The 26,703-nt window shown below is 42.8% G+C and overlaps 1 protein-coding gene across 1 annotated transcript; it reads right to left on the bottom strand.

Annotated features, from left to right (window-relative positions):
- Window positions 1-255: 255 nt before the first annotated feature.
- PRPF6 (pre-mRNA processing factor 6) lies at window positions 256-26,099 on the bottom strand. Its single transcript, XM_082491134.1, has 21 exons — window positions 25,936-26,099; window positions 24,858-25,026; window positions 23,929-24,047; window positions 23,191-23,269; window positions 22,073-22,249; window positions 21,031-21,186; window positions 20,236-20,330; window positions 19,346-19,502; window positions 18,971-19,133; window positions 15,961-16,079; window positions 15,081-15,299; window positions 13,331-13,453; window positions 12,367-12,488; window positions 11,079-11,217; window positions 9,970-10,089; window positions 8,570-8,746; window positions 7,345-7,478; window positions 6,765-6,856; window positions 4,570-4,684; window positions 2,399-2,525; window positions 256-1,611 (listed from the first exon to the last, which is right to left on the bottom strand). Exons 1-21 carry the CDS (start codon window positions 26,004-26,006, stop codon window positions 1,459-1,461), a joined length of 2,826 nt encoding a protein of 941 aa, XP_082347260.1. The 5' UTR covers window positions 26,007-26,099; the 3' UTR covers window positions 256-1,458.
- Between the last annotated feature and the right edge of the window lie 604 nt (window positions 26,100-26,703).

The raw sequence follows: 26,703 nt of genomic DNA, 5'->3' as shown, positions 1-26,703 counted from the left end.
CAAGAGAAAGCACAAGAGTTTCCGTTATAAACCCAAAGAAAAACAGGCTTTCGCTTCAAGACCAACTGTTTCTACTTCAGTGCTAAAACACCAGCTTCTCATCCTTCTTGGCAAAAGGCTGTAGCACAACTTGGCATAACCACCGCTGGCAGACACATTCCCAGAGTGGTGGGAGCCTGATAAGTTCAAAGGTTTCTGCTATCAGACCCACTCTTCCCAGTCAAAGGGCAACACCACATTCAAAGAGAACATCAGGAAACAACAAAACAAGCTGTATTTTATACATATTGTTCAAGCAAGTGATAAGGGGTTTTCTCCTCCAACTAAATACATTATACAATGCAGGTACACAGACCTGGATACTTCTGCTATATCCTAACAAGTGAGACATTACAGCTTTTCATTCAATGATCACAAGAAAGTCAGGTTTTGGGGGGTCAAAATAATACAGACCACAAGCGTAGAAAATTGAAGACTGCTTATAAAGGGTCCCAAACACAAAGCTTTTCCTCTCATGAATTTGATTTTTTTTTTTCCAACTCCACTTGAAGAGAGTCACCCCAAATGTCACTGCTGTAAAGTGCACAGTCTCTCAATGGCTCTAAATAAAGGCTGTTCCTTCAAAACGGCCTTCAGGGATTGCTGGATTTTGCCTTGTTACTTTAAAATACCACTGTGCTTAATGTGCTTAATGAAATCAGACACCTAAAAGAACAAAGTTATACTATGTACATTTTAAAAATTGAGGAAAAGGTCTCTAAAAATATGCTCTTGGTTTTCACAAAAAGTTCCACCTGCTCAGGTTTGAGGAATACTTCTGAGCTGTGCTGCAGCTTGCCAGCAGGGGAGACCAAGCTAAACCAGGCTTGTGGCAAAAAAACTGAAAAAAAAGAGGAGCCAAGCCCAGCCCTTCCCCTCGGCTGCCAGCCTTCCCCCAGCAGAACCCCACTTGTCTCCTTCAAGGACATTCATGTATTCAAACAGCAACAAACCAGATTTGCCAACAATAAACGAGCATCAGATGGGCAAAACACTAAAGAAACTGCACAAAGGGGTACAGGACAGGACAGGACAGAAACGCGTGCTAGGGAAGAAACCAGAGGAACTGTTACATGTCAGAATCCATGCAACCGCTAATCAAAGCTTGAATTTACAGGTGGGATTCAGATATCAAAACGAAAACGCCAAGGGAGCTTCACAAGCCTGCTCGTCTCTCCTACGCGACACCAGCAACAACGTTCAGATGTGCCGCAGAAGCTGATGACCACGTTGCGTGACCCAAGAGCACTACCACTGGGAAGAGAAGGAAGTAGCTTTTGTTTTTGGAAGAAAGATCTTTCATATTGCCACCAATCTTCTGTCCTCCAAAATCTGTGCCACCGTAAGGGCGAATGCACCGAAAGCAGGTAAGCAGACGAGTCCTACAGAGATGACTAACGCAGCTGAAGCCAGCACAGTCTAGAAGGTATTTTTGAGCTTGGCTGCCACAAGCATGAGAATCTCTCCGATCTTTTTCTGCCAATTCTCTATGTCCTTGGAGACATCACACCAGAGCTCTCCGTGGCGAGGTTCAGCATTCTCACAGCGCTTCCTCACCTCTTCTTGTTGTTCCTACGGGGAAGAGAAACGACAGTTTGTGAGTCTCTTAATGCCCTGGTTTGTTCCAGCACAGAGACAAAAATTTAACAAGCCCCTCCCTGATTCACACACTCTTCCAAAGCTTACAGGTTTTTTGGTTTGTTTTGGTTTTTTAAAGGCAGTATGGAAGCCCGAGTCAAAATTCAGTGACAGCAACTCTCCTGCCTTGCTGAACAAACTGGCCGAATTACAGTCAAGCAAGTTTTGGCTACACCAGAGAAACTGCAGCAGAAACTTCCTTTGCATTACCACTTGCATGAGGTCTGTCAAGTGAGAGGTCTCTCTGAAGTCAGAAGATAAACACTCCCATCATTTCAGTAATATCAGGCAGTAAAAACCGCCATAAGAGATTAGAACAGACTGTTCCTCTGGCTGCGTTCACGTGCAACCTGTACTTGACACTTGTGAAGAAACGGGACTCGTTACACAAACCCAGGATCGCAATTACAGGAAAATCTCCTATGAGAAAGCTTGCATTTTACAGAAGGAAGATTGATTTCATAGATTTTTGCACAAACTAGCATGGCTGTGGACAGCAAAGCAGCCTGAAAGACAGCTCAGCTAATGACAGAACCTTTTAAAAACCACCACACAGGCCTGTTCATGCTCATTCCTGACCAGGCGTGACAGCCGTAACCTCATCTGTGAGCCACACAGGCAGCGGCAGTGCGCTCAGCCCAGCACTGCAGCAATCCCTGGGAATCGGTAACCAACAACGGCCAGGAATTCCTGCCGCCTGTGCTCCCAGGCACACACTCACCTCTGTGCCATGCTGGAGCTCAAATTTGTAAAAGAAAGCCCAGGCATCCCCCAGGTCAGAGTCTATCTTCACTGTTCGGTGGAACCATTCTCGAGCCTTGGTTATTTTACGCTCACTCCAGAATAGCCTGTTGAGAAAAGTGAAAGTGAGTCAACAAATAGCCTCTCTTTAGAGGAATGTGGCAATCCGCAAGCACTCCACCTTAAAGGCTCTACAGATTTTTCAATTGTTTGCTCTCCCAAGAAAGAAAGAGCAGATTTTGTAGGCATCTGCTTACTGTCCTTCCCATGGTAAGCGAAGAGACACGAGAGGACCAAAAAGAACATCCACCACTTCCTCTTCACTCTCCCCTCAGCGAAGCAGGTTAAGTTAGCCCCAGGAAGAGACAGATGCTCCCGAGAAGGGAAGCATTACTCTCTGAGCTCAATCTTTGCTAACTCAATTGCTTAATTTTGTTGTTCCAGATTTGGCATAGACAGAGACAGGATCACATGCCTACATCTATTTTCTCTCCTCCAATTTTTTAATATTTCAAGTCGATTTTAGTATCTAACAATTAAATAACTTCTAAAAGCTGAAAATTGCATGCACATTCCTGGAGCCACGGCATCCACCTTGCATGCTCCAGTGGAGCAGACCTATCTTGTCAGCTCCACTTTACAAGGAAAGGCGAGCACGTAAGCTTCCGCGCTCAAATCCCAGCCTGGCACCCAGCCCGACTGCTGCCACTTCACAAAGGTACTCGTGAATTCTGAAATTTCTCCCCAGTAGTTAACCAGCTGAGTCAATAGTCTCTTGGTTTCACTCCTTCGCATTAAAGAGTTCATTTGAGCTAGTAAGGTCTTTATCAAATCAGCCAGCCATCCCTCATAAAGAGCTTAGCCAGTCATAAAATTATACAGCTTATGTGATTGTTTTTAAGCCCTATAATACTCTTGATTGTTCCGTGTTAAATAAACTGTGATTTAAAAGAGCACGAACAATGATAGCAGAGGCTTAACACCTGCAAGTAGCAGCCATTTTCAGAAACATATTTAACAAAAGTTTTTCACAGACTTGTGACACTATGGTATTACCGTACCTACATGCAAGTCGTGATGGGATGTGGAAGCTGTTTGCGTTGGGATTAACTGCTTAACTGTCTGAGGTTGTACCAGGAGAGGCGTGGAAGCAGTTTCCATAAAGCAAAAGTTAACATTTTTCTCGCTTGCTGCTACAGCTGAACAAGTCAGCTGTCATTATCTGGCAGAACCCAGCATTGCAGTCACTGGAGTGTATCCTACAGTTTTCTTTGGCTTATAAAAAAAAAGAGTTGTGAAAGAATTGGGCAACTGTTTGGGCAACGTGCTTCCTGCATTAACCTCTTCTGGTATTCACCAAGGAAGAAATGTAAGTTTGTTCCAATCACGACTGCTGTAGAGTCGTTCACACATCAGATCAGAAGGGACGCGGCATGAGTCAATCCTAATGGTGGATTTTCATCACTGGAAGCCTCACAACTTGATCTAGACAAGACAACAATTCCTAGCAGACTATCTTCCCGTTTCAGGGAAGCAAACTCCAGTATGACTGACAGTCTGCATTCCAGGAAGGGCCACAACTGCAGAAAACTGACATTGCAGAAATTCAGGAAAGGAGAAGACAACAACAGCACAGAATGTGGCTCAGAATTAAAAAAAAATCTGACAGAATCTAGGATAGAGAGAAAATATGAAGAACACACAGTCAGCTACATAAAAGCCAAAGAATAACCAGCAAAATTGTGCCTATTTTCACAAGTACTTAAAACATATCCTGCAAAACTCAACCAAGCCTTCACCTGAAAGCACACTGAAATCCCTTTGAAGGGACACAAAGACAGCAATTTTCAGAGTGCCGATACCCAGCACTGGAAAAGGACTCAGTGTGAAAGTATTGTTTGCTGTCTGTGCTGCAGTCCCAGGCCCATCAGAACAGCTTGAGGGCAGGCTGACATCCCCTGCTTTGAATCAAGGGAGAGCAGCAGATTTGCACAGTTACTAGGAGACAGCTTGAGAGCTGCTACTTGCTTTGAGGCTTATTAGAGTTGCTGCAGCCAGAATCACATGGTCATGCTTGAGCACAATGTTTCATCATGGACGCAGCCGCACACAGAAACAGGTATTTTTACTACATCAAGCACAGGAACTCACTTGGCCACAGCCAACAGGACATGTGGGTCATGTTCACACTTCTTGAGAGCATCCACACTCTTGGTCTTTCGTTGCGGTCGCGCTTCAAGGAAAATTGCCTCTGACCACAGGATTCCTTAATCAAATCAAGTGGGAAGATTGTTTAGTGTTATTTCCGACATTAACCCTCCCCACCCTGTCATCAGGCCAGGGCTCTCTAACGCAAGCAAGCATCGTGGCCCCCACCCTGGTGGTTATCAGCCAACCTCATCCCAGATCCCTCCTTCTGCATGGATACTTAATTCAGTACTCTGAATTTTTGGCTATTGCTTACACCACGCCAGACCTTCAGTTCCGAACATCTCTGCACCATAACCCCCCTGCAGCTCCAGCACTCCCTACGTTGGCACGTGCTAACCCAGAGCTCACGCCTTTCAGATGAGACACTGTGAGCAGCGGAACAGGGGAGGGCAACTCAGCATTTCAAAAGTGAAAGATATCCATCTGTCTGAACAGGAAACTGCAGTGGCAGAAGTAGTCCCAGAAGGTGCAGAGTACACCGTTTGGAAGCAGTTTCAAGGTGCCAGAAAGCACCATGGTGTTATTGACGCTGGCTCTCCATACACACGATGAAGGACAGAGTAGGTCCAGGAAAGCTGGGTTTAATCCCTAGTTCCTCTCGCTGCCAAAAGCAAGAAAGGAAATATGCTCAGAGGAGCATGAAATCTTCAGTTTCTCATGTCAGCCAACCATACCTGCTGATCACGTCAAAGTAAAGCCTGAAAGCTCGTGTCTGCCAGGACTCTTATCAAAGTGCTCTCGCTTCCCATAAACTGCACCCCGGGAATATACACAAGCGCTTTGATGACTGCAGCAACAGACTGGAGCAGAACTCTTCTCTTCTTGCTCTTTACACATAGGGTCAAACCCCATTTTTCAGGCCTCTATTTTCAGGCCTGATGAGGACACAAACACCATTACATTTCAATTTTACTTTGTGCAGCATGCCTACAACAGCCATAAGCAACTGGGAATCAATTCAGCAATCGATGGACATAAGTCTTTGGTTTACACGACTGTAAGTGTCCAACGAGCTAATTCCTGCAGGCTTTTATTCCTGTTTGTAGAGTTTTCAGATAGAGTTGGAAGCGATTTTATTTAAACAAAAACTGAGATCCTGCTCCCCATTTCCATAGCAACATGCAGATTCTCTAAAAAAGCTTGTGGTGGCAAACACTCATTAAGCATTAGGTCATTCACAAAACAAAGTGGGACTTGGGTGGTATTGCTTTGTTGACCCACTCGCATGGTGAGCAGCTTGCAATGAGTTTATCATGTCATAAAAGTCACTTGGTTCCCAGTTATTTCACTGGGACTTCAGCAGCTGCCAATTAAACACCTTTCAAAATCTAGCCTGAAGGCGAGCTAAAAAGGCTTGCCCTGCAGTAGACTACTACATTTTGTGACATCTTCTCTCCAAAGATGTCAACATGTTTAAATAATTAAGTCTTCCTACAATTCTGCCAGAAAATAGGGAAGCATTACACACTTTCTCCTCCCATCCCAAGAGGCAAATATTTCCACTGCTGGTTAGAACCAATTGACTTGCATTATATGACCTATTTGCCTTTTCTTAAAAGAGTTAAAATAATTAAAACCCAGGATTAAACACTTATGGTACACGATCCCCTAATCATGACTCCAACTGAAACTCGCTGCCAGCACAAGTTACTAAGTACACAGTTAGTAGTACAACCAGTACAGGCAAACCAACAACGGGAAATCTCCTCTGGCCAGCTGTACTCCAATGTGACAGGGAAAAACCCATTCTTTTTCCACTGAACTTCCTAACTACAAACACTCAAGAGTCCTTCAATTTTAAACCTTGGCAGACTTCTACCAGCTTCAGAGAAAATATCCAAGATGCTTTCCCAGGAAACCTGGGAACAAACTGTGGACCACAGACCCAATAATATACTGGATACGGCAGCAAAGTGGAGCAAACACCAACCCATGACCTCCCTGGTGCAAGCCACCATAAAGCAACTGGAATTGTTCACAAAGACCCTCAACATTTCATTTGCAGAAGGATGACTGACACTTCTCCAAAACATAGTATTTTGAGACTTGGCCAGAAAGAACATCTTGAAGAAAGATGTACCTTTATGAACTGGGCAAAACAACCATGTTTAAGATAGAAATGGGAGCCGTCTCACCTGAATTGGGGCATTCTTGCAATGCTTTGGCCATCAGAGTATTCGCAATATTCTTTAGCCCAGCTCTGTACTCCAATCGCACAGATTCTAACCTGGTAAGGAAGAGACTCAGTGATATTTATGACAACGCATTCATTATGCAAAACCAAGCAGCGAGTCACATGAAAGTCACTAGAAATTGCAAACATCTGCCTATATTCTGAGTATGTGTAGGTGACTGACATCCTCCTATTCCTTTCTGTCTAAAAATAAACATGATCTTTATTCTATGCTGGCCTAGGTCAAAAACAATCTAAAAAAGGGACTATAACAGAAATGAAAGATCCCTGGGGTTTCATGCTCTGTGCACTACAACTATCAGTAAAGAACTAACTAGTCCCCAGCTCCTTAGAGTAGCTACATACTAGCCAGGATCATCAAAGCATTTCTGGGCTTCAGAAAAGTTGTTAATCCAGAAGAAACTCTAGAATGGGCATGGTCATATGTTCCAGGCTCAAACAGCTGAGAAGATATAAAATAGCTGGCCTGAAGAACGCGTAGGCTTTGTAGCCCAAATTCAGTTCGTCTCCACACAACTCACCAGAGATCTGGATTCTTTGGATTCTTTAGGCGAGACTTTTCCAAGATGGCCCTTGCTCTAGTCAACTGTCCAACTTTCTCCTCCAGCCTTGACAGCAAAAGCCACAGGGGTATGGAATGGGGGCACTTTTTCAACTGTTTTAAAAAAACAAACAGTATGGTAATATGTAAATTTGAAAAAAACTTGTCACCCCTGTAGAAACATCCTCCTGGAGAGTTTAGACGAAGAGAGACAAATTGGTTACATCACTCAACTTCCTTCTAGTTAGTCTTACAGCACAGAGCAGTACAGAAGTCAAGTTTCTCCTATATCCAAAACAGTCAGTACATCAACTATGACTGAGCTATCCCAGTAGCAAGCGAAATAATCACAGAATCACAGAATTTTCAGAGTTGGAAGGGACCTCTAGAGATCATCTAGTCCAACTCCCCTGCTAAAGCAGGACTGCCCAGAGCACATTACTCAGGACTGCATCCAGGCAGGTCTTGAAAATCTCCAGAGAAGGGGACTCCACAGCCTCCCTGGGCAGCCTGTGCCAGTGCTCTGACATCCTCACCGTAAAGAAGTTTTTCCGTGTATTTGAACGGAACTTCCTGTGTACTAAGTTGTGCCTGTAATAATACACCTCCCTTAAGACTACATCTACAATTTGTGCTCTGTCTGGAGATGGAGGGCTATTACACATACCCAAGCCATAGCACGAGAGTGTGCAGGAACCAGACTGCCTTTGAAGCCCAGGACGTCATTAGGATAGCGACACTAGAAGAAACTTGCTTCCATATTACTTTCATGGCGAAGAGTTTCAGAACCATTCATACCCAAGGACATGGATTACCATTTAAAAGAGACATGAGTGCTCTGTAGGCCAACTCCTTTTACAGTATGTATCTATGAGCTTGTTAGGAGGCTTTTCTTTTAAGAGTTCTGCTTTTAGTCTTTACAGGTCTTACAGAATTACTGTGCAATGACTTATTTCCTACCAGTGAGGAGTCAAGCACACAGAAAACTCTCTCAATTTTGCACGTGGATACCGGGTAAGCGAAATCCTTGCTGCTTATTTCAAGGTCCTTTTTTGTTGTTGTTGTTTTATCATTGTTTTAAGCAATAACAGAGAGAACAGAAATCACCTCTCCAGTTAGTCTGGGGCACAGCCCTCTCCATTTTGATTCAAAGACAGACACCACACCAAAAGCACAAAGCCAACTTGCAATAACATACATCTTACCCCTTGATTATAAGCCTCCCGTGCTTTCTCTACCAGCTCCTTTTGTTCCTCAATTTGTCCCTTCATCATCCACAGTTTGGGAAAGTCCTCATAGTGCTTCAGGGCTTCCTCACAAAGCTCCTGGGCTGCAGCAATGTTCCCAAGCACCCATTCTAACTTCACAGACTTCATGAAGACCTGAGAACAAACGAGAGCTGTTTATCACTAGCAGCCATTGAAAAACCATTAGTCCATCAATACAGTGGGATACCACTTTCACACATTCATTGGAATGTTATTGATTAGCTACAGTTTGAAGTAAAATAAAAAACAAAACAAAACAACCAGGATTGAATAATAGTGGGAACAGACAACAATGAGAAAGGCAAATGCAAATATTAAAGGAGCTGGAACAGAGTGATCAACCTATACCTCACCTATTAGCACAGAGTTGACATTTGTACAATATTTGAACATAGATTTAGAGCACAATCAGTTAACAAACTTGAGCCTACTTCATCAGCACAATCTGGTCTCCTTAGATCCAAGCTACCAAGACCACTTATTCTTATTTATGGCTTCAAGTTTTAACTATTGTCCTAATTACAAACTGGTACATATACTTTTCTGCCCCAAATGCCCTTCTTTTGGCTGTGCATGGAAGTTACAGCTGTGAGAAATACATTATAGACTGAGAGCTGTTTCACTACTCTTTGATCCCCATCCTCCCCATTCCCAAACTCCCCCACCATGACTTCGCAAGAGAGGCATCAAGGCTGAGACCAGAGCTTCAGCCCCAGCTGCCAGCTGGAGAGAAGCTCCCTGACTGACAAAAGAGGAAGAGAACAGATTAAAGGATCTAGGATGAGGCACAAATTGGGAGGGGGGGAGGCAGAGGGGGAAACCAAACTCATTTTTCTTTTATTTGGACAAGTCAAAATGGTTCTGTATGAACAGCTGAAAATCGACAAAGTTTATCATACCAGAAGTAACTCTAGAGATAAACACAAGAGTGTAACTTTAAACAACAAACTCGACCAGAGCTGTCTTTAGCACAGCAAGCACAAGCGAGTCTTCTCTGAAAGTATTTTCCCTTTCTTTTTTCCAAGACATGCTTTTGTGCAACATGAACATTATACAAACAGCTGTAAACTGGGAATTTCCTGACTTTTGCCATTTGTGTAAAAAAAACTGAAACCCTTCACTTGATCCTAGCCTTTTCTTCCCATCATGCCGTGATTTTGTGTCGCAATTTGCTGGAGAAGTGCTGCAGCAAAGCGGCCACATGCCTGCAAAAGGCAATGGCAGGGAGCCATCTGGTCAATCACTAAGGCCACAGAACTGAAGGAACTCCTCCTTCCGCCTCAACTCCCCCGTGGCCAAGAGAGGTCTCAGCCTCTCCACCCTTCACACATCCTTACCCTTGCAGTGGGGGCACTGCTGCGAGCTTTTGCCAGCAGCCTCCTTGCTCTTTCATATTCATTGTTTTCTGACTCGAGCTTCACGGCAGCCAGCCAGATCTCCTCGCTGTTGGGGTTGGCCTGCAAGAACATAAAATGACAGACAAATGCATACAGTGAATCAACAGCAGATTTAATCCTCCGTTTGATCCAGATTAAAATTGAAATCAGAGCTTTGTCAATCCACACTAGGATTTTTTTCACTTCAAGCTCCTCCCAATCTTCTTTGACCTTTGAAGTTTATAGAAATTCTCCAAAACAGATGCGCAACACAAAGATATACACCAGTTTAGAAGTTGGATGCTTCTCAATTGTTGAAAAGCATTAATGCTTGATCTTCTGAACTTCCAGTTTAAGTACTGAAAAGATCATAGGGTCTGCCACAATGAGACCCTCGTTTTATTATCCCCAAGCAAAAAAAACGAAGCTTCAATTCCCAGCTGAAGTCTGTGAACACTCTTCCAATAAAAGTCATTCCGGTGGCAACCATGTCAAGAAATCTTCAGGATGGTAACATAAAGCTCCAAGAACAAATTTAGGAAGTAAATATATTTTGCCTTCCATCTCAGGACCTGTCATTTAGTTTTGCTATCACTTAGCTTTTAAGCCTCATTCCCAGTGTTAGAACTGTACCGCTCTGCCCACCTTCCTTTCAGCATCCAGCAGACAATTCCCTTCATTTTGTTGTGGATTAGCGGGTTTGGTGCAAGCCAGAAGTAATGCAGTAACTTCTTTAATTAGGGCAGACCACCACTCTTTTTACTGAAGAGACAGATGACCCAACACAAAGGGATTCTGATCCATGACTGGGGTTGGTGGAAGCCATAGTAGTAAAATTAATGGTTTGCGAACTCAGAACCTGGTGTGGTACTACTAAAAGAGTAGCAATAGTCTTGCTTCCAGTTTGCCGCTATTTACAGGAGAACATTTTGCCACATCAGACAATCAAAGAATAGCAGAAGCCCCCATCATTTTGACAGGCAGCAGGAATCAGGTGCTGACACAAAAAGCCTACTCTGTATTCTTTACCAATCGTACTTAACACCATCACACACGTCCAATATACCCACCTGGAAAGCCAGGGCCAAAATGCTTCTGGCTGCTGGCACATCTCCTGCCAGCCACTTCGATTTGGCTCCCATGAGCCAGAGCACTTCTGCTTTGGGGCAGTGAGCAACAGCTCTCTGCAAAAGAGCCTCCAAGGATTCTCTGAGACAAGAAAGAGCAAGTTATGATCACTCAAAATACTGCCAAAGGCACGCTCTCACACACTATTTCCACTATCACTCAATGTTATAAATATTGTTGCAAAGTCCAACGTTGTAAACCCTGATAAGTTGTTTCATAACAAGGAAAGGGTGGGGTCTTTTTTCACAAGGGTTCTGAAATCAGCACTCCACAAACGGCTCATTGTTCAGACACCTTTGTTTGATAGCCTCTGTGGAAAGACCCTGCACACAAACAGCTCATTTGTCTTGGAAAGAGCCACTCTTCTTAACAAACCTTAGTAGAAACTGAGACAGGAAGTTTTTCAGAATTATTAGACGAAGCTGGCTTGATCTTAGTGAATTTTTTTTTCTCCTCTGGGAAATATACTTTTCAGGTAGAACAAGGGGTTTAAAAGCTAGCCACCATGGGGAAACATAGGAGAACAACATCAAAAGCAAAAGACATACTTATTTAAAAAAAAAAAAAAAAAAGAAAAAGGCTTGAATGAGGCTCAACTCAGCATCTGCAGTCACTTACACACTATTCCACGGCTTTAATAAGGATGATTCCACGTGTGTAAGTGGTCTATTGTATAGATTGTTTGCTTTATTCTAAACTTTAGGCAGAAAGTTTCAGATGTGTAAAGCTTTATGAATAAACTTCAAAATAAGAGGCCTGAACTGTGACAGTATAACACCAATCTTTTTATAAAGAGTGTGATACACATTCACAGTATGTTTAATCAGAAAATGCCAGAACTGCTCGGACAACTTCAGCAATGGAGTATCTATGAAAATGAAATGAAGCACACGCTGTATTTCTAGGTGATTTGTATTCCCATTTTTTTCTAGAAATGCCTTCTCAAAGACGACTGTCCCCTACCTTGCCTATTCATAGCTATTTTTACTAAGTAAACCCTGTTGCAAAAAAACTTTTTATGACTTCATAAAACCCAAAGATGTTCTGACCACAACAATAACAAAGAAGGTCAGACTTGCAAGCAATGCCAGCAAGTTTCCACCAGCTGACCTATCTCCGCACGTGCAACACAACACTTCAGGGCTCATCTTGTAGCTTTTCTACCTCCCCAATCTACCACCCTGTAACAAGGATGAACCCTTCCACCCAAGGATTATGCAGCACACATACCTTGTTCCATGGTTCTTTTCAAAGTACGCTGCTCGCAGCCACACGCTCTTCTTGCTTGGGAAAACTTGCAAGGCGTAAGCATAAATTGCTCGGGCACACTCCAGAGCATTATGAGCAACACACTAAGGAAAAACAGTTCAGAACTAAGTCAGTTTAGGATTGCACTGAAATCAAGCACAAGAAGGAACGACACATGCATAATTCAACACAGAACTCAATAATTCAGAGTAATACATTAATCAGGGCATTATATATAACAGAACAGTTACTATCAGCTTTTTAAAAGGAAGCAGGGAGGAAATTTTCAAGCATCACTCTATCAGAGCACAAGTATCACTGGCCTTTCACTGGGACTGACACACATAGGCCAGCTTGAAACATCAGTAAGGTATTGTAAAGGCTCTCATGTTTGCACTACTTTTTTTTTTTTTACAGGTAAACTGTATGCGGCACAGCAAATGCCCCCCTACTGCTGTAAGCCCAATTCAAGGCCAGTGAAGTGGACATTTCTCATGCTGAAATATAATTTAGCTTTTAGTGCATGTTAAAACTACTCCCCTAAAGCAAAGAAAGTCTGGTAAAACTTTTACCCACTCCCTTGTCCAGTCTTACATTAACTGTTGAGCTACAATGTTTACGCCTTGAAACTCAACTCCCAGTTCCTTTAACCAGACCCTGAATCTCTGCTGATAACACACACAAAACCAAACCCAAAACAAAAAGCCCAGCAAACAATGTATCACAACACCAAGTTTTTGCTTAGTAAAAATTCAAATCTGAAAAAAGTTCTACAATACAGTAACATCCCAAGAGGCAGACTGGCCAAATGCAGGCAGATGTGGGAATCACATCCACTTTCACCAATAAAAAATGTCATTTCCCAGGCTCCAGTTCAATTTCTCCCAGTTAAAAAAAAAACAAAACCAAACTACAAAAAAAAAAAACACAAAAAACATGGACATACACTGTCTGCATCTTCCATCCAGGTATGTTTCCGATCTTCTTCCTCAATCCCAATCCCAATCACAGCTCGCATAATCGCCTGGCATGTGGCCACACTTCCAGCTTTATCACATTCCTCAGCATCCTAGAAACAAGAGGAAAGCCCTGTTCATTTTGAGGAATCAGCACAAGAAGTTACATTCTGCAATAGCAACTCCTCATGTGCAAACACAGACACATTGGGGGTCACTGCCACATTAAAAATATCTTATTACTCAAACATATCTTGACACTAACTGGTGAGCCCACCCCCACAAGGAAGGTGCTATAGTTGTACACCGAATCGGTCCAAAGTTGGTTGAGAAACAGAGCCTGTCAACTGCATCCACTGAAAAGGAGTAAGTGTGACAATGCGTGACCTTCCCAGCCTGAAAAGTCTCCTCTTACAGCTCCACTGACCTGCCCTGGGCTGGGCCAAGTAGGGACCTGGCCAATAAAAAACTGCAAGAATTTGAGAAGGAAGAATTGTAACATCAAAACTACTGACCTTCTTTCAGCTTTGGGTTGGTTCTTAAGTCTCAATAAGGGCTAAGCAATAACTGAATTTAAATTAATACACCCTCAACCAGTGTTAAGATAAAGGTACAAAGGCTCTCTCGCCAGAGCATATATGGAAAAGTGGAGGTTTAAGACATACAAAGCTTTCGGAAAGCCAAACGTGTCTTGCTTAAACTTGTTAAAAAGGCCTCTGATCAAATAACAGAAACGGAACAGTTCTAGTACTGAAAAGGAACTCGAGAAGACAATGATGCAGAGGCTGTGGTAGTAGTTTTTTAAACAGAAGTTGAAATTAACCTTTAATTGCTGTAAAGAAAGTTATAATTCTTTTATATGTAAACAAGGATATCCATTTAATATTCAATACTTTGTTCATTATCAATACTCTTAAGCAGTACGCCAAGAACATTTTGCTGCCTTGACCCACTCTAAGTGATTTTAGTAGCAAACTGGTTTAAAGATTTACAGTTAAACAAAGCACAGTACATATTCAGGAGGAAAGAGGTTACTTTAACCTGAACATCAAGCCATTTAGATGGCAATAGTCTTTGAAGTGTCTTACGAACTCAAGAAGCTCATGCACTACAGCTTTTGAATATGATGAAAACACTGGAAATCCCTACAACATTTTGCAACTTCTCTAGTACAGAACATCAAAATATGACGACCTCAAATGAAACCTGTGTAGAGGTTGTGTTTTGCAAACATCACTGTACGCCACAGTTCCACCTGTCAGCTGTGACCACTCTGCACAGCTTCAGGACTACAAGCCAATAAAGGACTAACAGAGTATTTCCTGCCTGCTGAATATGCAATACTTGTATTGACTTCTTACAACACTATCTGACAAAGACTTCTTTGGCAAACAGATACCTTTTAAGCCAAAAGAGACATATGCAAAAAAATACATAAATCCTTCACTGGAGGCTTAAAGCCTCTGTCCTACTTAAGGCAGCAGCTGCTTCAACTTGAAGCTGGTTATCTTCCAGGACAGAAGTAAATCAGACATTCCTCAGCTCAAAAGATGCAGAGTTACTCCAGAATACCACCTAACTATGGCCTCAGCTCTCCTCAGCTTTTTAATCTCACCTCTTGTATTTTTCATGAGGATCTCCACTGATAAATCTAGTGCAAAATTACTCTATCCTACGATATCTTGCACCAAAATAGAACTTGAAGCATCCATCTGGGTCTAACCAACACCAAGCAAATACCTGTATCCATTGCTCTCTGTTGATTTCCACACCGTTAGCCCTAAGAGATGTGATGGCTCTGTCAATGATTTTCTCCACCATCTGAGTGTTTCCATTGGCTTCCTCCAGTTTGGCAGCAGTAATCCAGATGTGACGATCTGTCGGAATATTCTCACGGGCTTTGTTAAGGACTTTACGAGCATTCTCATATGTCTCCAGCCTTGCCAGCGCAAGCCACAGCTGCGGAGCAACAAAAGATGTATTTTAGATTAGAACAAGGAGATGACAACGCCGCCGTATGGCAGTGTCGGCCCAAAGAGATAAGCAGCTTTATGCCATTTGCTACTGGTTGGCAATTGTCCTCAAGTAGTATAAGCAGTCTGCAGAATACCAATGGAGAAATAGTAGAAACAGAGTCTACTACTGTCCTTAAAGCTCAATCCTAATAATTTTAAGATATATCTCTATTTGCTGCGCTGCTACTCTCATATTTTCTGTTCAAATCACCTTTCAAACAGCCAAATATAACACTCTGCTTCAGCATCTCAGAAACGAGCAACTTTGTTTTAGTTCCCCAGGCTATATGTATGCTTGTTTTCACAACTGTCGAGGCACGAAACACAAATGTGAACAGGGCTAATTGGCTACAGCAGGCACAGCAGTACACTGGCACAACTAACGTAACAATTACACAGGAAAATGAGGCATATAATGACCTCCAGACAATCAAATCTGGAGAAAAAAAACACAGTCCCCTACTCATCACATCCTTCTCATTGTGGCATAAAGCGTGTAGTAGAAAACTCATACTGCACTCACCCTGCCTTTTGTTTTCAAAGCTCTACTGCCAACCTGAAGTGGTGTGTAGGGGGTTGCTTTATTTTACTTTTAAAAAACTTACTTCAACGCTAGTTGGACAGCACTCCACAGCCCGACTCAGCATGATCCTGGCATCCTCAGGTTCTTCTAATTCCACGGCTGCCTTCCACAAACGCACTGAATTTGGAACATGCTCAAGGGCTAGAGAAGCAAAACACGTATGTCAATCATGACAAAGTAGTTTACCAAAGAGAACTATATTTTTTTAAAGATGATATATGAAATGCTTTGTCCTATTACAGATGCAATTTCCTGAGAGAGAGAAGGGAGGGAACTGTACTTATATTAATGAGAACTTAAAATCAGAAGATAAAAAACTTAATAATTTTAATTGGAAACAGGTTTTGGAGAGCCAAGGGCTTTTTCCCTGTAGAAACTGTAATTGCATCCTCTTCAGTAAAACACCTAACTGCACAAAGCCTCCAGCCTCAGCAAATGAGCATATATAGGATCTTCAAAATTGCGTAGCCTAATCATGCTGGGCGTCCCTTTATAAAAAAAGGAGCATCTTCGATACTAACTAATAACACAACCTTGTTCTTAGATGTTGAAACTGTCCCTTCACAATTTACTTGTCCTGTAGGCATCTCCTGACAGCTTAATGGATACCAGTTTATCTTCCCAAAAAGGTATTGGCCCACTATGCAAAAATAAAACAGGAGGATGCATAAAAGCTTAAAAGTATTGCTGACACTAACACCCTATGCCACTGAATCCATAGTGTTCTTTCAGCAATCCAATACAGACTCCATCTAGTTAAAAGTCTTTGAGACTTCCTTAATCTTGTCCAAGAGTCAGCTACTGCTGGTAGAAACTGCACTCCCTGCAGACTGTCCTATACAAGCTGTCTAAAACATTAAAGTCTAAACAGCTTTTCTCAGTCTGTCTCTTCATAACCTTATATCTTAAAGTGACATTGAGAAACTAAAGTGGGTTTTTTTAGCCTTTTGCCACTACAACTTACATCACAGACGATTAGTACTAGCTGCATTGCAGTAGTAGTTTCATTGCTTCCATGGTGATTGTACACAAAAGTGCTATATTAACAGAGGATTGAGCACAAGCTTCTTCACTAGAGCAAGCATAATTGCAGGACCACAGAAACAGATAGGAAGAGGCATCTAAACCTACTTCGAAACAAGCCAGGCTTCTAGGCAAGGTTCCTTTAAGCCTTCCTGCAAAGGCAGAGGCACTCTGCTGAGTCTCAACTTTAGAGCACATCCCAGCTCTACAGAAATACACAGAGCATTTACAAGTAGCACGCACCAAGGATTCGAGCATTAACCATTTCTCCTCGAGTCTGCAGCAGCAGGAGATTTTTCTGAAGAATTTCAGTGAATAATATCAGTCTGCAAGAGCTGAAAGCATCACTCAGCAGGACAGAACATGTTTTCGTACATAGAGCATTCAATTTTTACACCTCAAGACGCATTTTAAACACTCAGCTTGCTGGCTCTCCAGTCAGAGAGCAGCTTTAAAAACTCCAGAGGTTCTCCTGGGTGGTAGGAATGCACACAGCCAACAGACAAGAGAAACACATTACAAAAGCTCACACTTCAGTGACATTACCTGGCAGTCAGTCTTTTTTATTTTAGGGGAAATAATGGGTTAAACTGACACATAACTTAGGGCTGTATACACAAACAGCTCCAAGCATCATATTACTGATGTTCCCTAGGTAGCGGAGGAGCCCTGTCAAGCTCTTAACCAGCAGAAATTGGAAAAAGAATGATAAATCATGTTCCATTCCACTAACAGCTTTGTATCAAAGATTAAGTAGGTGGTTCCAAAAACTAAGCAAGATGTTTTTCTCTTCACAAATATGATGTTTAAAGCAAAACTCAGTACTTAATGCGTAAGTCGCTGCTTTCACACAAGATACTCTCCTACCTGAGCTGAATTCGGGAATCTATTTCTGCTCATGTAAAAGTGTTTTTCTGTTCAGCATCCATTATTGTTCTTGAGAAGGACACACAGCATTGCAGAAGCAACACCTCACAGCACACTGCACTGCTTAGCCAATGAAAATGGAAAAAGCTACTGAATAGCTAATATCTGAACTCTTACAACTTCAAACCCAGGAATCTTTAAGCGCTTTTCATCCATATGCAGTAAGAAGTCATTTCACCAGAGATGTGCAATTTTACATGCAATAATAAGAGGTAGGAGGCAATTTACTTCCTTTGAAGCCAAGCCATTCAATACTGTAGACTGCTTCACAATGATTTAGTAAATGTATTAAAACCAGACCCTTTTCCCTGTCTAGACTAAAGTCAGGAGATATAAGTGATATAATTCAATAGTCATGAAGGATCTAATCTCTACTGATACAGGCACAGTAACTTAAAGTAATCAAAGAAATCATACGATGAACCCGTCAGGAAGACCTGGGTTCAGGACAACACAATAAACTGCTGTTAAAGAGATCACTGGAAAAAGTAGTAATTCCACAAAGAGGAAAACCTCCAAGCGCAATATGACAGAAGGTGTATGGTCTTAGGTAAACACCACGGAGAAAAGCTGTTTGCCAAGAACACAGGACTCGCTACAGTAAAGCAAGTCCCAATGCCCACCAGGCTCAATGATACAAGAACCTCAAGGCCCCTAAGGCTGCTCCACCAGGAATCACTGTGATCTCTAACAGGCTACAGACAAGTTGGAACTCAAACACAAAGTCCAGTATCTTTTCCAAAATGTATCACAAGGTGGCACCTAAAACACCCTTTTCTCGTTAAAGCATCATTTTGATCAAGTTGGAATTGGTTTTGGTTAGTGAAATGTCATTTTGCAATTGCTCTGTAAGGGCAGCTTTCCACTGAAGGATGTTTTACAAACACCTCAACAACTCTACTCTTTGACCCAACGGCAGCAAGCTCTGCCATTTAAGGCACACATCATTAACAACTGTATTTTCACCAAGGATGAAAAAAAAAAAAGCACTTAAACTTACAGAAATATCTTGAACAACTTACAGTGCAATACAAACAGAGGAAGACTCAGACTTTGTTCCCTGACCCTGCAGAAGCTCTCACCTTTCCTAAGGACGCGTTTCTTTGCGCGGATATCTGTCTCCAGCTCTGCTGCTCTTATATAGATTCGGACAGACTGTGGAAGGTGGCGGACAGCTTGGGCCACAACAGCCTTGGCTGTGTCCCCAGGCTGAAGCCGAGCAGCTTCTAACCAAACATCTTCACTCTGTCAGGAAAAATGAACAATCTTCCTTTGCATCAAAACAAGAATTTAAAATTAGAGCTTCTAGCTAAATATGTGTTCTTTTAATACTGCAGATAGTGAAGCTGTATTGGATATAGCCTGATACAAGCTTAACAGAGAGATGCTGCTGCTCATAACCACAACCTTTTCCTACTGTCCTGCAAGGATCAACAGCAAAGCAAAGCAATTCTGACCTTGGGGCACATCTCTGTTCCTTTCATGATGAGGTTTCGAGCCACTTGGAGTTTGCCAGTGACCTCCTCCAGTCGGGCTGATGCTATCCAGGCTGGTGGATGATGAGGATTGGTCTCTCGTACAGATTTCAGGAGCAAACGCGCTTTCTTGATATCACTGAGGGAGGAGGAAAGACAGGCAGGAAAACTTTCAGCACACTAGCAAACAATTCTCCTGAATGAGAAGAATCCTGAATCCTGCTTTACAGTCAGTTCTTCACAGCCACACTTAGATGCACAGTAATTGTGACCTCAAATGTTTCCATACTGGTGACACAAATTACATACTACCAAAACAAGCTCACAAATATACACTAACACAGCCAGATCACAGTGAAAACTGGTTAAGTATTTAAGTAAGATTATTAGGAATTACAGCTAGGCATTTGCAGTTGGAAGCTGATAAGCACAAGCATCAAGTATTAGCATCAACATTTACATGTATCGCTTTGACTTCAATGGCAATTCTTTATGAAACAGGTGTTAAACTTCAGGTTAAAGAGGTTTTCAGAGGCTGTTAATCAAGCCTAAATTAGCAGTACACAGGTACAATTAACCAGGTTATTTCCTGCCTGGAACGCAGCCACACACTGCCATCACTCTAGCATGTTAGTCCAGGGATAGAATAGAAACAATTCCCATAATCGATGCATCCAGGTCAGATGCTAAATACATCAGTCGAAAGACTATACCAGATCTCATGTTAAAAGAATTCATCCTCAAAAACTCACCTAGCATCTTTTACAAATTAAATGCCTGCTGAAAGCCACCCGCTGAGACAGATTTCCATTTATATGCAGGATCACAGCCATTACTAAGAGGATAAATCAGTTAATCCTTCTTAAACTTACTTGATATCTCCTCCATGTGTGGGAATCATCGAATTTAAGTCTGTCAAATATCCTTTCGGGTCCACTACAGTTTGGCCACTCACAGAGTCCGACACCTGCAAAAGTCAAGTCAGCGCTACTGAAATGACCACTCGTAGCCCCACACTCTGCCTGCATGCATTAAAGACTGGAAAAGACACTGCAGCTATACAAGAAACCTAGACATTCATCTGTTACCAAAACCAAGGAAGGAGTAAAACACAAAGCCTTGCTTATCAGCTTTTCCCCCTTCTAAAATAGGTGACTCTAACGTTAAAAATTTAGTACCACTGAAAATCCAGAAAACAAGCAGCTTGGCTTTCAGTCACCAGGTCTTACAGCCCTGCCAGCTAAAGCCCATCTTTTTAGTTTAAACCAGATTTAGATGGGAAAATCAATGAAAAAGAACAGAAGCCAACAATTTAAGAGTAGTATTCTTCAGCCTTTTGTCCTGCACCCCTACACAGGACAGAAGATATGCTTCCCTTGGTAAAACTACCAGTGCTGTTTGCCTGAAGTCCACCTCTGGTATAACAGGGCAGTCTGTTCTCCCATAATGACCACGACTTCCAGGGTCAAACTGTTATTTCTCAGGAAATTCTATTCGTGTAGAGGGCATGAGATTTGGGGAGGAAGAGTACAAAATTATTGCACAGCTGAGCTGTTTTTTCTAACACCCAAGAGAATTAAAGACTTTTCTAAAACCAGGTCTTAAATAGTGGCACAACACCAACCCCGGGTACACCTGTGACAGATCCTGCCTTCCAACATCCTTACCTGGCTTAGCCTCATATCCATCAAGGTGTTCCTGGCTTGGCCAATCTTCCTCATATCCAATTCGCCTGTCCCAGGTGTCATTAAGCCTGGTGTCATTCCTCCTGGGTATGGAGTATTCAAGCCTCCTGGATACGGAGTATTCAATCCACCAAATTGCTAAAAACAAGAGTGAGAGAAATACATTCCTAAAATCTCTTCTGAGATTTCAAAAATAATTCAGGCTATCGGCTGATCTGCGCTTCTCCAGTGGCGATAGGACAGAAATGCCAAAACCCTATACGTACTTCTGAAACAATGGGTTCCCTGAATCTCAAAACATTTCTCATACAGGTTTTGCAAATCTGTAGGTAATTACTCAAGTTTAGTCAAGTCAACGAAATAAGTAACAAGAAACTGTAAAATGTGAGCACAAGCACCTAAACCTAGCACATTTAAACAAGAATATCCACAAAGAAGTCTCATGGACATCTGGTGCCAGTCCAGGGCCAGCCAGCTTCTCCTGTAACTGTATGACCATAGTAGCCTGCAGCCGTGTAGCAACAAACTAAATTATTTAATTTTCAGTTGACTGTAACACAGACAATTTTTAACACAACTACTCCAGGGTTGAGCAAACCATTAGGTGAAACTGAACATTATTTTCTGTTCCATTTTTGCAAAACGTTGTTATAACAGAAACAGATGTTGGTTATGCTCACCAAAACTCATTATCACCATTCTACAGCCAGAGAAAAGGAAAAGAAACACCCTCTTACATTTTCAAAATAAGAACCAATCTTTCCCTGTCTATCCTTGAGTTCTGCGTGGCAATGGGTATGTACTGAAAAGACTCCGGCAAGCACAGGAATTTAACATGCAGCTATTGCTTTGACAGACTCACAAACTACAGCAGGCTTTTTTGGTCAACTATCTGTTTTCCCAAATGCCACTAGTGAATGCACAGTTTAACCCTCACCTCTAATTATAAAGTACAGTTCACACCTTCATCAGGTTTGCTTTCGTACTCACCGTTTGTCGGTGGTACTTCGTTTTTTGTACTTACCGTTTGTCGTGGGTCCACAGAAGTGTGATTCTCCCCTGACTGTAAATGCTTTGCAAAGAAGCTGTCGGGTACAGGAGTCAGCTTCTCATAACGAGGATTCCTCTGACGCTTGTTCCTGGCATCACCAACTTCTGGAATACTCAGCCACTCTTCTTCTGTGACCTCTGCTAGCTTCCGCTATTCAAACAGGAGTTGCCATCATTATTTGCTGTAGAAATTTCTTTTAAACTGCTTTAATTCCTTAATAGACTTTTTTCTTGAAAGAATTCAAGATCAAGGTCAAAGGTCAGATTTTTTTTCTAATCTAATGTACAAAAGAATTAGATGCATTTAATTAGAATTTGGGTTTAGTCCAGACTGAGATCCCAAATCAATTTTGTTATTAAATTCAGTGCTACAAATATTCAGATTAATCTCAGTGCCTGCAGCATTGAGTGGTTTATTACTAATCATTAGACAATAGCTTGAACAACACATTTTTTTTAAAGATTTAAGATTTAGAGGCCGGCCATCCTGCTCAACTACTATTTCAATGCCAACAAGTTATCAGTCCCTCAAAGACAGAAGCATAGCACCTTCTCAAGAACTGATGTGAAGTCACAATAATGCACAAACCAAAAGTCTAGTATCAAAATTTGCATAAACTTCACTATCTTGTGTATCCACAAGAAAAGCACTCAACAGGCAGAATCACTGTATTCCCCTATATCTATGTATATATATACAAACTAGCTTATAAACACCCTCTCCCATAAACTGAGCACAACTCTGAATGCCACTGTCAGTAGAGACAACGTTGGCTTTATCACTTACTGCGGATTCCACCACTGTTCCAATTTATATCGGCACTACCAATTATACTGGCTGTAACTGCGCAACTGACTGAAAATTATACTGCAGTACTTGAAAGAGCTTCAAACCAAGAAGATGTTCTGCACCACTAGCTGCCAGCTTCGTATTCATTTACTGACTATTCCAACAGAAAGTAATTCTCATGTGGAGGATAAGGAAGTACTCGTTTGCTAACAAACAAAATCTGAGAAAGAAATGCAGAACACACATCCACCTCTCACATATGATAAAGACAGAAGCCACATTTCAAATATTTTTTTCCTTACTTTCAAGTCCGAGAACTGCTGCTGAATTTTGGGTCGTTCCATACGGTATTTTTCTATTTCCTCTTTTTCTCGTTGTTCCCTTAGGAAAAAGAGTACTGAGGTTATGCTCAAAGTAACACTTGGCAAGTCTTTAAACAAAGTGTTGATGTTACAGAAAAATGTGTTTGATCAGAGCCAAGGCATTTAAAAAAAAAGGCATTTTTTCCAGACTTGGATTATCAACATTGTGAGAAAGATGCCTTATCAAATAAAACAATATTATAGTGTAAAAACAGACGCCTCCAACCAAGCAAACTTCAGTCTTTAACATCCTCTTACCTGTAGATCAAGTAGTGACTTTAACAAGTTAAATAACACTCATCAGTTTACAAGACACCCACATTGCATGACTTTTCTAACAATTTCCAGTGCACTGTGCCGTATGCGATGTGTCAAAACCAGCCACTCCCCATCTCCCCACATCATTTTAATGAACTACAGTGAATTTTAATTAACCACAGTGAAGCAATTCAATCATGTCAACTCAGAGCAAGCTGTGCAAAAATACCCATCATCCTTAAAACTGGGAGCCACGGGGTCAAGGATACAGCATTAAAACAAGTAAAAACTGCATACGCATCTCAAAACATATCCAGCAGACAAGGACAAAATCTGAACTGGAAAATGGAAGAGGTAGAGAAAAACTAAAATACAAACTAACTGGAAAACACTCCACGTCAGTGTTATAATTTATCCTACCTTCTTTCTTTTCTGCGTTCATCCATCCTCTTATCCAAAGCTGCATAAATAGCATCTGCTTCCTCATCATCTTTTTCATAGGGACCGCTTGAGAACAGGCTCCCAGCATACCCATTGAACTAAGAATTAGGAGACAGAGAGGAAAAAAAAAGATGAAAAAAAGAAAAAAAAAAAAAAGCAGTATCCTCAGTTTAAAGCTCCTGTTATGTTCCTGCTACAGCCAGCAGTCACCCAGAACAACAAAAATGCATGAGCAGGCTATTTCTAACAACATTGCATCAGACTAACACAACCCTAAATAAAAGCAGCTTTCTACCACCCCAAGTGTTTATTCTCCCACACCATTTCAAAAGCAAAACTGCTTCAAAATTGCTTCTCTTTCAAAATTGCTTCTATTAAGCAATAAATGAGATCCCAGTATAGAAAGGCCATTTTCTTCCACTAACCACTTTTATTTTTTTAAACTACTGAAAGCAAACAAAAAGAATAACACAACATTTAACTAACCAAAGTGGGATTTAAACACAAGAGACTACACACAGCACATAAAGACAAATATACGTCAAAGCGTAAGAGCTTAGATTTCATTTGTGCAGAATGAAAAAATACATCCCCCAAAGTACTTACACTAATCTTTTATTTATGGATCTCCTCCTAAGACTCTCAGGGCTCTGTATAGATAATTAAACCACAATACGTGGACAACACCACAACAAATATCTGCAAGCACTACACCATTATGTATAATGAGGTCTCAATTTAAAAAAAAAAAAAAAAGAAAAAGAAAGGAAGTGCTGCCAGCAAACTACAGGAAATTCTGGCCTTGAAACCTCAGCTAATACAGGGTTTCACAGGAAGACAGCAAAGAGCTAAAGGACTCCTCTTCCATTTGCTGAAAAACAACTCCAAGATGATGAAAATTTCATCACCTCATCATAATTGGTGTCATTCAAATCTTCGTCATCATCATCAGCCGTCTGATTCTTTTTCATTTGATCCCCAACAGTTCTCTTCCCTGGCGGAGCATGACGATCATCCACAGGGTCATTGGCATCACGTGCAGGGCCAATATCAGAGCGGGTGGTGAAACCTGTGGCTCTGTGTTGACAAACCAGTAGCAGCTATTTAGTATGCTGCAACCCCACCATTCGTTACGCAGGCACTCTGTCAAAATTATTACTTACAGCAAACAATACCTTTTTTTTTTTTTTTTTTTTTTTTTTACAAGAATGGCATCAACCAGTCCCCACTCCTATCATTCATAAAGCCTGGGGGAAAAAACTGTCCTTTTATAGGGAGAACTTTAATCTATAAAGACACTGCAAGCACCCAGCTAACTGCTCTACCATCCATCTTGTACTGAGAGATGCTCTCCCTTCTTAACTGCATGTCACTCAGTGGAATACATCAAAAAAGCCAATTCTGCAGGTTGTAGGGCACCACGGGCTGGGGGACTGGACAACTCGGGCTCATCAGAAACCCCCACATGCAACTGGCCAGTGTTTCCCAGGACAGACTTGATAGAATCACCCCAGCATAAGGGCACCAACAAGTCAATGGAGGACAAACATCACTCACACCCAGCAAAAGGCCACCAAAACCTGCCTCTCACTGTTCCCAGCACAAACGCACCCAAAACTGGTGATTTTTAATGGGGCCCCACACATACACGCAGTTACCAAACCCGGAGGGGCATAATCCCCTCCCAGCCAGCGGCGTCTAAAGCACTCAGGAACTTATCCCCGGTGCCAGGTCCGCTTTTAAATACAAAATCGCCCATCTAAAAGAGCAGACGCGAACCATCTCGTAGGCATAACGCTTGAAAAGCCGAGCAGGCCACGCGGGGCCCGCGGCCAGTCCCAAGGGGACGGAGATGGACATGAGCACCCAGCCAGGCACGAAACGGGGCCCGGGGGTGTCCTGCGGCCCGCCGAGGAGAGCGGGCGGCTGGTGAAGGGGGTCCCGGGGTGCGGAAGGCCTAGGCCGGGCCCGCGGGCGGCGCCTCACCCCCGGCCCAGCCCCGGCACGTAGCCCAAGGGCGCGGGCATGCCCAGGAACGGCTTCTTCTTCTTGTTCATGATGCCGGTGACAGCGACGACGACGAAGAAGAAACACCAAAACCGGGACCAGGGCCGCTGGACCCGACCGGGGGAGCGACGGCGACGGCGGAGGCCGGGAGAGCAGGCGGCGCCAGAGGGCGGGGCTACTCAGGCGGGCAGCGCGGCACTTCCGGTCCCGCAGGGGAGCTGAGCGCCCCCTGGCGCCGCGGCGGTCCCAAGGGCGGGCGTGACTCGTGCGCGCATGCGCGCAGCTGGCGGTATCTGCCCGTGCACACGCGTGTGAGCATATCCGCACGCGTGTTCTTACACCCCCGCGGAGCCGCCCGTGCACACCAGCACACACACACACACCCCGCATCTCTCCCTCCAGGCGTGAAAACTGCCTTGGCCCTGATGCCCCCGCACACGCATGTGCAAGGACCCACCGCCCCATCAGCTCCCCTGCAGCACCCCACACGCGTGTGCAAGGAACCACCGCCCCTTCGGCTCCCCTGCACCCCCCCACACGCGTGTGCAAGGAACCACCACCCTGTCTACACCTCTGCAACCTCGCATACACACGTGTGCAAGGAACCACAGCCCTGTCTGCACCCCTGCAACCCCTCACACACACGTGTGCAAGGAACCACTGCCTGTCTGCACCCCTGCAATCCCCCCACCTCCCTTTTACACAACCCGCCCCACCACGCTTTTACACAACCCTCACCCTGGCAAA

The sequence above is a fragment of the Vanellus vanellus genome (assembly GCF_965231255.1).
Source record: "Vanellus vanellus genome assembly, chromosome: 15".
Lineage (NCBI taxonomy): Eukaryota > Metazoa > Chordata > Aves > Charadriiformes > Charadriidae > Vanellus > Vanellus vanellus.
This window is presented reverse-complemented; position numbering and strand designations above follow the sequence as displayed.